General features: G+C 53.5%; 1 protein-coding gene and 3 non-coding genes across 4 annotated transcripts; all 4 read left to right on the forward strand.

Annotated features, from left to right (window-relative positions):
• The first annotated feature begins 1,162 nt into the window (after window positions 1-1,162).
• TRNAH-GUG (transfer RNA histidin (anticodon GUG)) lies at window positions 1,163-1,234 on the forward strand. Its single transcript has one exon. It is a non-coding gene; the product is annotated as a tRNA-His (tRNA).
• A 2,043-nt stretch (window positions 1,235-3,277) lies between these two features.
• Window positions 3,278-3,349, forward strand: TRNAH-GUG (transfer RNA histidin (anticodon GUG)). Its single transcript has one exon. It is a non-coding gene; the product is annotated as a tRNA-His (tRNA).
• Window positions 3,350-8,591: 5,242 nt separating this feature from the next.
• Window positions 8,592-8,663, forward strand: TRNAH-GUG (transfer RNA histidin (anticodon GUG)). The gene has a single exon. It is a non-coding gene; the product is annotated as a tRNA-His (tRNA).
• Window positions 8,664-13,760: 5,097 nt separating this feature from the next.
• LOC106033293 (C-C motif chemokine 4-like) lies at window positions 13,761-15,604 on the forward strand. The gene is made up of 3 exons (XM_013176710.3): window positions 13,761-13,984; window positions 14,879-14,990; window positions 15,232-15,604. The coding sequence occupies exons 1-3, from the start codon at window positions 13,918-13,920 to the stop codon at window positions 15,320-15,322; spliced, it is 270 nt and encodes an 89-aa protein (XP_013032164.1). The 5' UTR covers window positions 13,761-13,917; the 3' UTR covers window positions 15,323-15,604.
• Window positions 15,605-17,559: the final 1,955 nt, after the last annotated feature.

Genomic DNA, 17,559 nt, shown 5'->3' on the forward strand with positions numbered 1-17,559 from the left:
TTCCTACTACTGTTAAATCCATTAAACCCATTCCTATTAAAACTCCACCTCTTCTGGACAGCTGCACTGATATGAGCAGAGATGTCTGGGAGGGCTCTGAGTCTCACCACAGCTGCAGGATGAAGAACACAGCACCCCTAACCATGCCGCCCACCTCAGCTGAGGGGGACTTCCAGAAAGCAGCCCCTACGCAGGGCTCATGGGACCATTCTGATGTCCCTCTTTGGGCTCTTGCACTGTTGTGAGGGCCTGGGAGCACTGGCAGGGAAGTGAAAGGCAGGCGCAGGATGGCTCTGGGAGAGCAAAATCTTGGCTGTCTGTGTCCTCGTTAGGCGAGCCCACCTCAGGGTGCCAAAGGGAAGAGGAGGTCCCGAAGGGGGCAAGCAAATGAAGAGCGGATCACACTCACATTGGATGTGTCTCTCTTGGTCAGTGTCCACCCTGGGCCACATCGCACCACTCCCTCATGCCTTGATGCGGCACAGGCCAGTCAAAGAGTGGGTAAAAAGACAAAAAGATTACCCACATGAGATTTCCTTTCCAAACCAGACAGGAGCAAAGAGTAGGTAGCACCGATCACTGGGCTCCTCTGTGTCTGAGCCTGCTGCAAGGGAACGATTTCTCAGTAAGGGCAGGGGCTGGGACCAGGCAGGGAGGTGGCAGTGGGGCCGGGCCTTCCAGTGCCATTCTGCTCCTTCCTTCCCAGACCAGGCCCAGGTCGCGCACGGAGGTCGGGGACATGCTACAATTTTACTAATTACACGCCTACTGTACAACTTAGCCCTAGCTGGAAATATTTGAACTGTACTTTTGCCATATTAGGCTGTCATACCCTACCACATCCTGCCCCACAGCATGATATTCCCTGCTGCGTTGCTGCAGCACATCAGACGGCACCGTCCTTTGCAGCAGCCTCTGTCTCTGGCTGCCATCCGGCATCTCCAGAGTTTTACACAGCAGCTTTAGGGCCCCGTTCCACATTGCTGAGGCTCCGAGCAGCAGCAGCCAAGCCCATTCGAAGCTGCCCTGATCAAAATAGCCGGCTTTCATGGCCTGGGCCATGCCGGGTGCCCCACAACAGGAGAGGGGACGGTGCGGTCCGTCACAGCCAGCACGCTCTCCTGCCTCTGCTCCCGGTGTGCGCGAGGCCTCCCACCGCACAGCTGTGATCGTATAGTGGTCAGTACTCTGCGTTGTGGCCGCAGCAACCTCGGTTCGAATCCGAGTCACAGCAATGGTTTTGCAGAGATTCGGGTGCGCACAAAGGCGCCTTTGAAAATGCAAGGGAGACATCTGCAGGGAAGCTCCAGCAGGTGTGTCAGCAAAGATGCTGTGGCCCAAGGGGGAGGTAGCGGCCCTGCGGTACTCCCTGCTCCTCAGGGTTTGTGGAGGTTTTACTTAGCTGGGCAGCTGAGCTCCATCCCAATCGCTCTCTCTCTCCCCCTCCTCAAAGGAAAGGGGGGAGAAAATACGATGAAAATGGCTCACGGATTGAGATAAGGACAGAGAGATCACTCAACAATTATCACCACGGACAAAGCAGACTTAGCACAGGAAGATTAATGTAATTTATTACCTATTACTAACACGCTAGAGCAGCAAGAAACTAAAAAAAAAAAAAATTAAAAAAGATCAAAACACCTTTCCGTTATCCATCCACCATCTTCTACCTCCTCCCCCAAAGCGGCACAGGGGAATAGGGAAAAAAGGGCTGCAGTCAGTCCGTAACGCTTCGTCTGCATCGCACCTTCATGGTCACTGTCTGACCGTGCTCCACATGGGGTCCCTCTCACAGGATGCCGTCCTTCCCAAACCGATCCCACGTGGGTTTCCCACAGGCAGCAGCTCTTCAAGAACTGCTGCAAACATGGGTCCGTACCACAGGGTCCATCCATCAGGAGCAAAGTGCTCTAACATGGGTCCCCCATGGGCAGCAGCTCCTGCCGGGCAGCTGTGTGGACTCCTGTGTGGGCTTCTGCACAGCTGCAGCTCCGGCCCGGGGCCTGCTCCACCGGGGGCTCTCCATGGGCCACAACCTCCTTCAGGCCACATCCACCTGCTCCACTGGGGGCTTCTCCACAGGATGCAGTGTGGAGATCTGCTCCATGTGGGACCCATGGGCTGCAGGGGGACAGCCTGCTCCACCAGGGGCATCTCCACAGGCTGCAGGAGAACTTCAGCTCCAGCGCCTGGAGCACTTCCTGCCCTCCTCCACTGACCTTGGTTTCTGCAAGGCCGTTTCTCACTCCTCGCTCTCCCAGCTGCTGTTGGGCAACAGTTTTTTTCCCCTTTCTTAAATCTGCTCTCACAGAGGTGTTGCCAACATCCCTTACTGGCCCCACTCTGGCCAGCCACGGGTCCCTTTAGAGCCGGATGAAACTGCCCCTTACATGACAAGGTGCACCTTCTGGACTCTTCTTACAGAGGCCACCCCTGCAGGCCTGCTACCACAACCTTGCCAGGTAAACCCAACATAGAGTCAGGCACTTGGGCCCGCAACAATCTCCTGATGTGGAGGCATTGCGTGGGGTCTCTCCTGTGGGGCTGCAGGGACAGCTTCCCCACACGCTGCCACAGCACTCCAACTGCTCCCTCTTCCCAGCACAGCTGGAGAATTCAGAGGCCCCTCCTGGAAATCACTCAGCCTTCCCCAATTTCCTTTCCCTCCTCCTGCCTCCCCATTGTGCCAGAAGGGCACCAGAAGAGGCTGTGGCCACCTGGCAGAGCAAGAGGAGCAGGGGGCAGCACCTTTCTGCCCTCCAGCTCAACTCTGGAGAGGCAAGAGGGCTTCCTGCTGCCTGCCAGCCAAGGGGAGGGACGGGGCCAGAAGGATCTGCCCCAGCGACCACGACCACGGGCAGCTGGTGCAGGGAGCATGGCTGGCTGGAGGGGAACTGCTGAGAAGCCCCCCCCCAGCATGTCCCGACAATGACGCCTGCATGGAGAGGGCCCACACCGGAGCAGGATCTCCTGACAGGAGCTGCTGCCTGCGGAGAGGATCCGCCTCTGCCCTCTGAGGAGAGGCCAGTGCTGTCCTGGGCCAGACTCAGCCAGTTTCAGCCAGTTCCAGCTGGTCCCAGCCAACTGGTCCCAGTAGCACCAATGCCTGCAACAGCTGAGCCCATCCACACAGCTGGTGCTCCCTCTGTGGAAAAGCATGGAAGAAAGGGGCAAGTGCTGCCCAGAGAGCAAGGTGTGCGGAGCACAAGTGTGCAGAACAGCTCTGCACACACCAGGCTTCCAGTGGAAGGTGGGGAGGAGCTGCTCCCACCGCACAGCTGTGATCGTATAGTGGTCAGTACTCTGCGTTGTGGCCGCAGCAACCTCGGTTCGAATCCGAGTCACAGCAATGGTTTTGCAGAGATCCGAGTACACAAAAAGGCGCCTTTGAAAATGCAAGGGAGACATCTGCAGGGAAGCTCCAGCAGGTGTGTCAGCAAAGATGCTGTGGTCCAAGGGCGAGGTAGCGGCCCTGCGGTACTCCCTGCTCCTCAGAGTTTGTGGAGGTTTTACTTAGCTGGGCAGACAAGCTCCACCACAACTGCTCAATATGGTCTCCCCCGAGCCTTCTGTTCTCCAGGCTAAACAACCCCAGCTCCCTCAGCCGCTCCTCATAAGACTTGTTCTTTAGACCCTTCAGCAGCTTCGTTGTCCTGTGTGCAAGGAAGATGAGTGTGCTGAAAAAGGGCTGCAAGTACATTAAAAGCCTGAGTAGTAAAAGCGTGTCCCTCAAAACACAGAAGCTACTGTGAAGCAAGGCCATGGGTTCTGCAGGCCTCCCTCTAGGTTTTTCTCTTGGGGTGGAGATGTCTCCCTGACCCCTGACAGAGGAACCCCTGTGGAGCTGGGGTCCACCTGCTGCTTTAGATGCGTATGTGGCTGCAAAGCCCATTCAGCCCTCAAGGGCCTTAGGGACAAAGGAGCTGAGCAGAGCTGGAAACTCTTTAAGGATGTTTTTCTTAGAGCGCAAGAACTCTCCATCCCCCTGTGTAAAAAAGCGGGAAGGGAGGGCAGACAACCGGGATGGCTGAGCAAGGACCTACTGGTCAAACTGAGGTGCAAGAAGGAAATGCACATGCAGAGGAATGCACAGGGGACACGTGGCCAGGGATGCAGTGCAGATGTGCAGGGATGGGATCAGGAAAGCCAAGGCACGGATGGAACTGAGCTTGGCAAGGGATGCAAAGAATAACAGGGAGGGATTCTATAGGTACATTGCTCAGAAAAGAAAGGCCAAGGAGAGTATAACCCCTGTGATGGATGAGAAGGGTGAACTGGTAACGACAGACATGGAGAAGGCTGAGGTACTCAACAACTTGTTTGCCTCAGTCTTCACTGCCAGTCAGGCTTCCTAAGTTTTCTGTTTTCTGAGGCAGGAGGTGCACAGTAGGCTGAGTTCTGTTTCCCTGAACCTCAGATGGAGGCTGAGGGATCAAAGTCCCACCCACTGTTCGTGAAGAGCAGGTTCAGGACCACCTGACAAAACAAAACACCTACAAGTCTATGGGGCCTGATGACATGCATCCCAGGTCCTGAAGGAGTTGGCGAAGTAGTTGCCGAAGTAATGGTCCTGAAGTCGTTGCCAAGCCTCTCTCCATCATATTTGAAAAGTCCTGGCAGTCAGGTGAAGTCCCTGATGGAGGACTGGAAAAAGGAAAATATCACTCCCATTTTTAAGAAGGGCAGAAAGGAGGATCCAGGGAACTACAGACCAGTGAGCCTCACCTCTATGCCTGGCAAGATCATGGAAAAGATCCTCCTGGAAGCAGTGTTGAGGCACATGCAAGACAAGGAGGTGACTCGAGACAGCCAGCATGGCTTCACCAAGGGTAAATCGTGCCTGACCAATCTGGTGGCCTTCTGTGATGGAGTGAGTGCATCAGTTGACAAAGGAAGACCGACCGATGTCATCTACCTGGACTTCTACAAGTCCTTTGACACGGTCCCACGTGACACGCTGGTCTCCAAAGTGGAGAGAGATGGATTTGATGGGTGGACCATTCAGTGGATAAGGAGTTGGCTCGATGGTCACACCCAGAGAGTGGTGGCCAATGGCTCTGTGTCCAAGTGGAGGCCGGTGACGAGTGGTGTCCCTCAGGGGTCCGTCTTAGGACTGGTACTGTTTAATAGATTTATCAATGACATAGACAGTGGGATTGAGTGCACCCTCAGCAAGCATGCAGATGACACCAAGCTGAGGGGTGCAGTTGATACAATAGAAGGAAGGGATGCCATCCAAAGGGACCTGGACAAGCTTGAAAATTGGGTCCACATGAACCTAATGAGGTTCAACAAGTCCAAGTGCAAGGTGCAGCACCTGGGCTGGCGCAATTCCAGACATGAGGACAGGCTGGGAGAAGAACTCATTGAGAGCAGCCCTGCAGAGAAGGACTTGGGGGTTCTGGTGGACAAAAAGCTCGATGTGAGGCAGCAGTGCACACATGCAGCCCAGAAGGCCAACTGCATCCTGGGCTGCATCAAAAGAGGAGTGGGCAGCAGGGGAGGGAGGTGAGTGTCCCCCTCTGCTCTGCCCTTGTGAGGCCCCACCTGGAGTCCTGCGTCCAGGTCTGGAGCCCCCAGCACAAGAAGCATGCTGATCTGTTAGAGCGGGTGCAGAAGAGGGCCACAAAGATGATCAAGGGGCTGGAGCACCTCTCCTATGAAGAAGGGCTGAGGGAGCTGGGCCTGTTCAGCCTACAGAAGAGAAGGCTCCGGGGTGACCTCACTGGAATATTTCAGTACTTAAAGGGGACTTCTAAAAAAGATGGAGAGCGACTCTTTGCTCAATCCCATAATGACAGGACAAGGGGGAAGGGATTTAAACTAAAAGAGGGGAGATCTAGATTAGAGATTAGGAGAAAATTCTTCACTCAGAGGGTGGTGAGGCACTTGCACAGGTTGCCCAGAGAAGCCGTGGATGCCCCATCCCTGGAGGTGTTCAAGACCAGGTTAGACAATGCCCTGAGCAACCTGATCTAGTGGGTGGCATCCCTGCCTGTGGCAGGGGGGCTGGAACTAGATGATCCTTAAGGTCCCTTCCAACCCAAGCCATTCTGTGGTTCCCCCAGAAATTCTCAGGTGTGGTACGACTGCAGGCAGTCGAGGCACTAGAAGTGAGATTGCCCAAAGAGACCAGCTGTCTGGGGGGAGCTCCTGCGAGGACCGCTCAACTCACTGACCCTCTAAAGCTCTAAGTCATAAAGGATAGGAGTCATGAACTATACTGACCAATGAGGAACATACATATGTTAATAGATTGCGAGATGTCATAACTTTTGGTGAGCAGTGTAATTTGTTTATTGCCAGGAGGTGCTTTCTAATGTCTATAACCATGCTTGTTTGTACATCCCCAAAGCAAACAAAAGCAGAACACCAGCAAAATAACCTGGCTGTTAAATGGATGCCGGCAATTGCCACTGAAGGAAATGAAACTGATTGTAGGTGTTGTTTCCATGGCCCCAGGATGGCACAAGAAAGCTGTCCTTGGCAGCAATTCCCTTGAACCTGGATGCATAGCTACAAAATATAACAAGAGGGGTTTTTTAGGCCATTCTCACATTCCTCCTTTTAGGAGATGGGCCACCCTAGCTTTACACAAATTCAAATGCAAACGCCCATTGGCACAGAGGAAAAAGTGAGGGACAGAAGTACACGTGGTTTCCTTGGTGTGCAGACCAATTGCAACCTCACTAGAACTGATAATACTTTCATCCCAAAAGTTTTCATTGACAAAAGCACTACCTTAGAAATCAAAATGGGCTGGTATGGACAGAAAACAATGAATGAATTGGAAATATTCTTGTAGTCGCACAGTACTTTGGTTTTGAATAGAACAGTTGAGTACTCTTAGTAGCCAAAGATGCTGTTGCCAAGGGGTACTTTTGGCTAGGTGGAAACAATGCTTCCAAAGCCCTGGAATGCAGCTGTGAAGGTACTTGCACACTGGGGATGTTGTTCCTTGAGACTCATGCCACCACAACCCACTCCAAAGAAATCCTTCAGTATTGGCAACCACGACCAAAAAGACAAAGGCAGAACTATAGCAATAAGCCACCGGTCAAGCAATTGCAATAAACTCACCAGAACCTCTCAGCTGTGGCCAGGAAAAGCAGCACTATCCAAGTCAGGAGTAGATATTGCCAGGTAGAGAGGTGCTTCAGTTTGAGGAAGTGTTTTGAACTACTGCCTTGAGGCTCCAGGAACCTTCGGGCCGGTGAAACGCCTGGCTTCCTCGGTCTTACCGCCCTCTCCTGACAGCTACGAATCGCTCTCCACAGCCAGCAGGGCCTGGCCTACCCAAGCCTCCTGCTCAGGGCCTCCCTGCAGAACCCCCAGCCACTGGCCCTGCTGGGTGCCCTTCTCTGGTCCAGCGTCTGCGCCCTCCGCCTGGGCTCTGTGGTGCGCTCAGTGGTGTCACAGAGCTGGCAGCGACCTCACAGTCTCACTCCTGCCCTTATCCCCTGGTGACAGCAGCCACAGAGGCCTCTGTCGCATGGAGAAGCATCTCCAGCGGATGGCACAGACACTTGTCTCTGGCCCCAGCTGGATACCCTGGGACAGGCACTGCACGGCTGCCTCTGCCTCGGCCCCAGCCTCGGCCTGCTCCTGGTGGCCCGGGCCACCCTGCACCGCTGCCGCAGAACATCGGGCAGAGGCCACCAGGCAGGAGGGAGGCTCCAGGCCAGCCCTTCTCAGGAAGCCTGGCAGGGCAGGGAGGCTGGCGGTTTGCGGGGATCCCAGTGCACCAAGGGATGGGACACGAGGCCTCTCGGTGTGCTCAGCTGGGGCCAGGCTCACTGGGGTGCTGCTCTCTGCCAGCAGCTCAGTGCCAGGAGCCGAGGCAGGGGAAGGCGCATGAAGGTCCATGACACAGACAGAGCTCTATTTGGCCCTGAAACTGATTCCTGCAGGTGCTGGGGTCCCCTAGGGCCCCTCTTCTGCCCAGGGCTGGGCAAGGACAAAAAAAATCCCCACATGAGATTATCTTTCCAAACCAAGCAGGAGCAAAGAGTAGGAAGCACCAAAACTGGACTCCCCTGTGCCTGCAAGGGAGGAATTTCTTGGCAGAGGCTGGGGCCAGGCAGGGAGGTGGCAGTGGGGCCGGGCCTTCCAGTGCCATTCTGCTCCTCCCTTCCCAGACCAGGCCCAGGTCGTGCACGGAGGTCAGGGACATGCCGTAATTTTACGAATTACATGCTTACTGTACAACTTAGCCCTGGCTGGAACTATTTGAACTGTACTTTTGCCATATTAGGCTGTCATACCCTACCACATCCTGCCCCACAGCATGATATTCCCTGCTGCGTTGCTGCAGCACATCAGACGGCACCGTCCTTTGCAGCAGCCTCTGTCTCTGGCTGCCATCCGGCATCTCCAGAGTTTTACACAGCAGCTTTAGGGCCCTGTTCCACATTGCTGAGGCTCCGAGCAGCAGCAGCCAAGCCCATTCGAAGCTGCCCTGATCAAAATAGCCGGCTTTCATGGCCTGGGCCATGGGTGCCCCACAACAGGAGAGGGGACGGTGCGGTCCGTCACAGCCAGCACGCTCTCCTGCCTCTGCTCCCGGTGTGCGCGAGGCCTCCCACCGCACAGCTGTGATCGTATAGTGGTCAGTACTCTGCGTTGTGGCCGCAGCAACCTCGGTTCGAATCCGAGTCACAGCAATGGTTTTGCAGAGATTCGGGTGCGCACAAAGGCGCCTTTGAAAATGCAAGGGAGACATCTGCAGGGAAGCTCCAGCAGGTGTGTCAGCAAAGATGCTGTGGCCCAAGGGGGAGGTAGCGGCCCTGCGGTACTCCCTGCTCCTCAGGGTTTGTGGAGGTTTTACTTAGCTGAGCAGCTGAGCTCCATCCCAATCTCTCTCTCTCCCCCTCCTCAAAGGAAAGGGTGGAAAAAATACGATGAAAATGGCTCATAGATTGAGATAAGGACAGGGAAATCACTCAACAATTATCATCACGGGCAAAACAGACTTAGCACAGGAAGATTAATGTAATTTATTACCTATTACTAACACGCTAGAGCAGCAAGAAAATAAAAAAAATAAAATAAAATAAAAATACCTTTCTGCCGTCCACCCACCATCTTCTACCTCCTCCCCCAAAGCAGCACAGGGGAAATAGGGAAAAAAGGGCTGCAGTCAGTCCGTAACGCTTCGTCTCCGTCACACCTTCACGGTCACTGTCTGACCCTGCTCCACATGGGGTCCCTCTCACAGGATGCCGTCCTTCCCAAACCGATCCCACGTGGGTTTCCCACAGGCAGCAGCTCTTCAAGAACTGCTCCAAACATGGGTCTGTACCACAGGGTCCATCCGTCAGGAGCAAAGTGCTCTAACATGGGTCCCCCATGGGCAGCAGCTCCTGGGGTCTCTCGTGGGGTCTCTCTTGCGGGGCTGCAGGGACAGCTTCCCCACACGCTGCCACAGCACTCCAACTGCTCCCTCTTCCCAGCACAGCTGGAGAATTCAGAGGCTCCTCCTGGAAATCACTCAGCCTTCCCCAGTTTCCTTTCCCTCCTCCTGCCTCCCCATTGTGCCAGAAGGGCACCAGAAGAGGCTGTGGCCACCTGACAAAGCAAGAGGAGCAGGGGGCAGCACCTTTCTGCCCTCCAGCTCAAGTCTGGAGAGGCAAGAGAGCTTCCTGCTGCCTGCCAGCCAAAGAGAGAGACGGGGCCAGAAGGATCTGCCCCGGCGACCACGACCACGGGCAGCTGGTGCAGGGAGCATGGCTGGCTGGAGGGAACTACTGAGAAGCCCCCCCCCCCAGCATGTCCCCACAATGGCGCCTGCAGGGACTGTGGAGAGGGCCCACACTGGAGCAGGATCTCCTGACAGGAGCTGCTGCCTGCGGAGAGGATCCGCCTCTGCCCTCTGAGGAGAGGCCGGGGCTGCAACTATTATTTTTTTTTCTGTTTCTTAAATCTGCTCTCACAGAGGTGTCTCCCTTCCCTCCACTTTTTGAAGGGAAGCCCTTCAAAACCCACCTGGACCTGTTCCTGTGTGACATGATTTAGGTGTTCCTACTCCGGTAGGGGGATTGGACTAGATGATCTTTCATGGTCCCTTCCAATCCCTAACAGTCTGTGATTCCAGTGTGCGACAACCCTCTCAGTGAAGGACCTCTTCCTGATATCCAACCTGAACCTCCCCTGTCGCAGCTTGACACCATTCCCTCGGGTCCTATCGCTGGTCACTACAGAGAACAGATCAGCGCCTGCCCCTCCACTCCTCCTCATGAGGAAGCTGTAGGCCGTGATAAGGTCTCCCCTCAGCCTCCTCTTGTCCAGGCTGAACAGACCAAGTGACCTCAGCCACTCCTCACACGTCTCCCCCTCTAGGCCCTTCACCATCCCTATAGCCCTCCTCTGGACACTCTCCAACAGTTTCATGTCCTTTTTGTACTGTGGTGCCCAGAACTGCACACAGTACTCGAGGTGAGGCCGCACCAGCGCAGAGCAGAGCGGGACAATCCCTTCCCTCGACCGACTAGCAATGCCGTGCTTGGTGCACCCCAGGGTACGGTTGGCCCTCCTGGCTGCCAGGGCACGCTGCTGGCTCACGTTCAGCTTGCTGTCAACCACAACCCCCAGATCCCTGTCTGCGGGGCTGCTCCCCAGCGTCTCGTCGCCCAGTCTGTACGTATAGCCAGGGTTGCCCCGTCCCAGGTGCAGGACCTGGCACTTGCTCTTGTTAAACTTCATATGGTTGGTGATTGCCCAGCTCTCCAGTTTGTCCAGATCTCTCTGCAAGGCCTTTCCACCCTCAACGGAGTCAACAGCTCTTCCTAGTTTAGTATTGTCAGCAAACTTGCTCAAAACACCTTCTAGTCCTACAGCCGAATCATTTATGAAAACATTGAAAAGAATTGTCCCTAAAAAGGAGCCCTAGGGACCTCACTGGTGACTCGCCACCAGCCTGATATAACCCCATTTACCATAACCCTTTGAGGCCTACCCGTCAGCCAATTGTTCACCCATCGTATTTTTATCTAGCAGTATGCTGGACATTTTGTCCAGTAGGATCCTATGAGAAACCGTACCAAAAGCTTTACTGAAATCCAGAAAGATTATATCAACTGTCTTCCCTTGGTCAATTAGATGGGTAATCTTATAAAATGAAATTAAATTTGTTAAGCAGGACATACCCCTCATGAACCCACGTTGGCTGTGACCTATGGCTGCATTGTCCCCCAGGTGCGTTTTAATAACTCCCAGGATAATCTTCTCCCTAATTTTACCAGACATTGACATGAGACTGACAGGCCTGTTGTTACCAGGATCTTCTTTCTTCCCTTCTTGAAAATTGGTACAACATTTGCCAGCTTCCAGTCAACAGGGACCTCTCCAGATTCCCAAGACCATTGAAAGATAATTGAGAGTGTTCCAGTGACGATGTCAACCAGCGCTCTGAGCACCTTGGGATGAACCCCATCCAGAACCATGGACTTGTATGGATCCAGGTGGAGCAGCAAATCCCGCACAGGTTTGGGGTTGGCTGGGAGTTTATTCCCACCATCACAGTTCTTCAGCCCAGGGCACCTGGGGTCACGAAGCCCATCATCAGTGTTGAAAGACCATGGTGGAGCAGTTTTTTTCCTACGGAACATCGAAAGGATTACGTTGGAGCAGATATTTACGCTGGGCATGCTGCCTGCACTGAGCAGCATAAGCTGTGAGGGACTGTCGAAACCTCCCCATCACTGTTTCTTCCAATTCCTATTAAATTCTTCTTCCTATTGGATCCTAACAACCCTGGCGGAATTACAGGAGGTTCAGTACATCTGTTTGGAAGGAGCTGGAGAAAATTAAACCCAAGCTCAGAGGCCCACGCCTGGGTCAGAGACATAAAGGAAAGCCCATTCCTGCAATGAACCTCATGGGGGGGGGGGGGGGGGGTCTTCTGGCCTTCAAATAATTCACATGCACTCATTTGCTTTAAAGCAACTACTTGGGGTATCTACTAACAATTTTGATTGGACTGGGGACAGAATTAATTAGCTAGGGAAATGGAGAAGTGAACATGTCCCTCAAAAAAAACCTTGACAGGGAGATCAGATCATGGCACATAAGGTTTTCTGAGTGAGGAGATGGCTGAAAAAAAATCCATTAGCTCAGTTTTCTCTCCTGGAGAGGCCTTAATTACAGCCTTTTGTTTTTAAATCCTGTCTAGGAGGTGGTGTGACCCTGGTGGCTTGTTCAGCTCGAGAGTCTGCACATTATAGATGTGGTGGGAGCTAGAAAGGGGAAGGTGGAAGAGTCTGAGGGGCAGGGGATGTGGAGAGGCTGTAGAAAGGGGCTCAGAGGCTGTGTATTGGGTGTTTTCATCCTGCAGAACCCTTTTACAGAGGCAAAGTTGCATTAGAATCTGTGGAAAGATTAAAAAGGGGTTAGAAATAACTCAGACATGTAAGGCAGTCTGGGAGATTATATCCTTCTTGGTTCTCTGCACTCCCAGCACAGGGACAGCTAATGCAGCAGGGACTGTTGGACACAGCACCATCACCCTGGGGCAGACAGCACTGCCCAGGGCTGTTCCCACCTCTGCCCCATCCCTAAGGGACTCCTTGATCTGGCAGATGGGGCTTGCAACCTTGCTCTGCTGCCATCTGCCCCCAATACTGCCGTTCCCAGATCTCTGCACAGCCACCAGGCTGCCAGACCCAGTGGGCTGCTGACTCTATCTTAGAAAATGAAGTCATCAGCACATTTGTTTTCTTCTCCTTTCTCCTTCCAGAGAAGCTGTACAAATATACGATCTTCAAGGAACTTTCTTTACACTTTTCTTCTCTGAGAAGTCCTGGCCTCCCACGCTCCCACTCACCACCATACCACATGGGTGCCCAGCAGGTCCTCACCCCCCAGCTCTCACAGACCACAGCTGTATCTTGCCCCCCCCGTGCACAGCTCTCTGCACAGAATCCAAACTTCTGTGGTGCTGCCCTCAGGGTCCTCTCTGGGGTCTGGGCCTGCTCTTTGGGGGTTGTGGCAGGGTTTATCCCATCTCCCTGCCCGCCTCACAGAAATGACCTCTCTGTGCACTGATGACCATAAGTCCTCCGTCCCTCTGACCTTCTCATCTCAATCAAATCACCGGTGTAGGGGCCAGAGGCAACACTTGCTTTCCATCTGGGATCAGACCTAGACTCTCCTCAGGCCCCCGGTGCCATTGCCCCATTTCTTCCCTTTCTCTGCAAGTCTCCCAAACCCACTAAAAGCATCTTCACCCACCCCCACACAGACACCCCCAGCTTCTGGGCCCCTTCTAACTCTGTCCTGTGTGTCTGTTCCTGCCTGACAAACTCTCATCCCATGCCATGCTGAATGCAGTGCCCTCTGTAACAGCGTAGCAGAAAGCACATGGCCAGGATGGTTGGGGAGGCAGGTTTGGAGGAGATTCATTAATCGATGTTTTGTTTAAGAGTTACACTCTGAATCCAGGCAAATCAGTAAGTGATCTATCTGTTCCTGCTGATTGTTTGTTCCTCTTGATTGTTTTTTGTTCTTCTAGATTGTTGTCTCTCCTATTAGAAAATCATTTGAACGTGAAATCATGGCTTGCTTTTCTCAGCAAGTTCACATAAAATTGTTCTTATCTACTTTCCTGGGTAAAGTGTAGTTCCCCCAAAGGCTCTTGACACCTCCCTTCAGTCTTGCAACTCTTCCACAGAAAGTGGAAGTGGCTGTTTTGGTCCACTGCTTCTTCTACGTGTCACTGGACGTGCCCCTGTAATAAACCACATCTTAAGGAAATCCCCTCAATCCTGAGAATTGGCTTCTTAGAATATCCAAAATATTTGGAACAGCAGTTCAAGTCTGCGGCATGCACAGGATAAATTGCAGCGCAGGAAGACCCCAGGCCACAGACGCCGTGCAGGACAGCACAAAGCGGCACGGAGGAAGAGCCCTCGCACAGCCACCATGCTCAGCACAAGGCCAGTCCTGCTGCTCGTGCTGCTCCTCACCTTCTCCCAGCACTGCACCACAGGTGAGGCACCTCGCGGGCTGCCAGCACCCTGCTCTCGCCAGCCACCGCTGGTGTCAGGGCTGGGGACCTGGCTGGGTTGTGTTGCCCTGGGGAGGTCAGGGAAGAAAGCCCAGCGGGGACGGCGCTGTCGGCAGGAGGAGCAACCCCAAGGGCTCCTGGCTGGGACAGGGCTGCACATCCCAGGGGTGCAGGGAAGGATGGGGACAGAACCCGGAGCTGGGTGGCCTCGGTAAAGCTGGCCCCAGGGCTGGCATGTGCTGGCTGGTAAAGTGCTGCCTCGGCAGCGTGGGGTGAGCCGCATTCTTGCTGGATGGCTAGGTCCCTCTGCGGAGGAGACCTCTCAGGCTGACTTAGGGAAATGCTGCAGTAACTGGGAGAAGATAATCATCTTCTTGGAAGCTCTTTCCCAGGGCTCAGCTAGATAATCAAGTGGGTTGAGGGGTCCTGCACTGGGGAGCACGTGCGGCTGTTTGCAGACTCCCAAAATACCTTGCAAGTTGTACCCCCACCTTGGAGACACACAAAACCTCACACCCCAGACCTAGCAGCCCAATGCCGTTGTGCAATTTGGCAGCTGCTGCACACATTACGATGTGGACTGTAGGGTGCTGGATCCAGTGCCATTCCCCCCACCTTTGTCAGCATTTCTGAGTTCTGTGCATATCGCCATGAAGGGAAGCAAATCCCTGCCACAGCTGCACTGAGCTTTCTCTGCCCTGAAAGCTTCAACCCCCATGTGGGCTTCCATTTCCCCAGTGCAGTGCAAAGGAGCAGGAAACTGCTAAGAAACTCCACAACCTCTGTCTTACATACCGTATGGTGTAGTTGTCTGACAAAGGAATTTGCCCAGTGCTGCTAACAGTTTTCACAAAATCCTCTCCTTTCCATTCACAGCACTCCCCACACCTACTGAATGCTGCTTCCATTATGCACAGAAAAATGTTCGGCTTGCAAATATACGGAGTTTCTATGAGACGCCCAAAAACTGCGCCCTACCTGCAGTAGTGTAAGTATCCAGCACTCTCACTGCTTGGATTTGTCTCCTACCTTGTCACAGAATTGTGCCTGGGAACTAGAACAGCTCTCCCCCATCCTGTCCTGCCCCAGAGACAGCTGAAAGATGGGTCCAGCTGGGATCACATTCCTGGGAGTACATCGAGGTTGGGGGAATGGAGGGGAAGTTGTACATAGAAAGGGAACCGCTTACAGTTTGTTTTATCACCATCTTTTCTCACTTTTTGCTGCAGGATTGTGACTGCTTCAGGTGTCAAGGTCTGTACTGACCCTCAGAAGCCCTGGGTGAAGAAAGCGATAAATAAGCTTCGAAGAAAAAAATGAAATCCACATTTTGCCATCCACAGTCAGACTCACACCTCCAGCCCTCCTATCTCCAAATGGAGCAGAGAGCGCTCGTTGTAGTTCTCCAGAAGGTTGCACGGCAGCGGGCACAGGCACTGCACATGGAGCCAGCCTGCGCCCCGAGGGAGGCCGGGCTTTGCAGCGGCATGGACCAGCTGGACACTGCATACCTTACACTGTTACTGCCCTGCCAGGACACGCCCAGTGGAGGAAATAGTTATAATAAAGACTCGTTTCCACAAGCTGCTGTTTGAGTTTTTCAGTTTTTCAGCCCGAGGAGCAAATCCTACAAGCTCAGAGCACAGGGTGACCAAAACACCTGCTTGGTACAGGCACACGTTTCCGTGGTGTAGGAACTCTGCCTCTTCACATTGTGCATCGTTGGGAATGTGACAGTGGGGCCAGGCCTTGACTCGTGTTAGGCTATGTCTTCATGGCATGCTCTCAGCCTCACACGCATTGCAGGTGCTCCAGTGTTGGATGGTCAGGAGCAGGGGGTTGAGGGACAATATACTGATCTGCCAAATGCAGCTCCCTCACTGCCTTGTCAGCCTCTAAATACACCGGTGTTTAGTGCAAAACAGATGAGGAAGACTAAAAATAATGTCCACAGTACCAGTATGACGAGGACATGACCCAACTTTCAGCTGCTTTTTGTAGACGCTGGGCATACTCTGCAGGTAACACGAGCATGAGAATAGGTGCCTTGGCTGCAGACCCTGCCCAGGGCTAGGGAGGGGTGGGAGCAGCACAGGTGTCACTAAAAATCAAATTTCTGTAGGTTCACAACAAGACCGGATTATTACGGGTGGGCAACACGATGCTCAAGAGAAAAAGCAGTTCTTGTCAGGGCAGGCATCTAATCACAATAACTTTGACCTGCAAAAAGAGCTGTGTAGCTCTTGCCGAGATGTGAAAATGTTGATGAAGGTCAGCAGATATCTAAGGAAGATTACAGGGCTGACACATCGTACCCTCTATGAGAAAGACAGCAATGAATGTGTGGGCTCTCTAGACCCCTTTCAGTAACTGTGCTGGCCTTTGCTCACCTGGCCATGTACTGACTTATGTTCCTTATATCCTAATGTCCTGGCACTCCTCCCTCTGCACGGTTATCACATGAGGAAACAGATAGTCAACCCCCCCCACACACTATAAAACGGCTCATGCACATGGTCCAAAAGGGAAATATTTAAATACATCATTCGTTGCAAGGTGTGGAACATCAAGTGGGTGCACACTTCTTGGATGACTCTGCGACCACTGCGGGGGGGGACAACACCACCTACTTCTGAATCATGACAAAAAATGCCCTCCGTGGCTGGGACAGCCTTCAGGTGCTTGCGTTAGAGAATGCAGCACATGATGAACCACCTGAAGGTTGGGGTTTCACATCAGATGTACACATGTGCACAAGTGAGTCACTCTGACAGAGTCACAGCGGAGCCACCTCGAGCGCGGCTTCCCCTCAGCTCCCCACGGGGAAGCAGCGGGCGGCTCCTCCCTGCAGAAACCCTGCGGCACCATAACCCGCAGCCCTGCCTGCAGCTGCCAGCTCACCGGCAGAGTCATGGGACGGCGTGGGTCGGAAGGGACCTTAAAGATCTTACAGTTCCAACGCCCCTTGCCATGGGCAGGGATGCCACCCACTAGAAAGATGACATCTTTACAGTCTGTCAGCCCACTGAGGAAAACTCCACACCCAAATTGCCAGACCTCCTAAATTCTCTGTGGTAGGTCTTGCCAGCAAGCCAACCATCCAGACGCCACAGGAGACCCCTGTGGTATTCCCAGCTCTTCCAGGCCCCGGGGCTCCCAGCTTGGGGACTACTTGTGTGAGGCATTCCTGCAGGTTCCTGCAGTCTAGGTGGGGGTACGGCTGTTTAAAAGTTAAAATTATTGCTCTAAATGCAATCAAAAGAGGAGAGCGCCATTTTGAGGTGCTGGAGGACAGCGAGGCTGCAGCGTGAAGTCAGATGGCGATGCCTGTAAGGAGACTGTGATGGGGCAGTGGTCCCTCATCTGGAAGAAAAGGGCAACAGAACCCAGGCCCTGCCTGAAGATGGTCTGTAACAAAAGGGCACAAATACTTTTCACGGTCTCCCCCAGGGATTTGATCACAAGCATGTGCTGGGAAAACAAACAAAAAAACTGCCACTATTCTGGCAGGGTCTAGCAAGTGTGGCAGAAGTTATGCTGTAAAAGGTTTTGGAGAA

Source organism: Anser cygnoides, chromosome 12, assembly GCF_040182565.1.
Source record: "Anser cygnoides isolate HZ-2024a breed goose chromosome 12, Taihu_goose_T2T_genome, whole genome shotgun sequence".
Classification (NCBI taxonomy): Eukaryota; Metazoa; Chordata; class Aves; order Anseriformes; family Anatidae; genus Anser; species Anser cygnoides.

Excerpts from the sequence above, each read along its gene's own strand:
- LOC106033293 (XM_013176710.3), top strand. The coding sequence starts at position 13,918 with ATGCTCAGCACAAGGCCAGTCCTGCTGCTCGTGCTGCTCCTCACCTTC. Across the intron at positions 13,985-14,878 it reads CTCCCAGCACTGCACCACAG|CACTCCCCACACCTACTGAA; the intron begins GTGAGGCACCTC and ends TTCCATTCACAG. Across the intron at positions 14,991-15,231 it reads TGCGCCCTACCTGCAGTAGT|GATTGTGACTGCTTCAGGTG; the intron begins GTAAGTATCCAG and ends TTTTTGCTGCAG.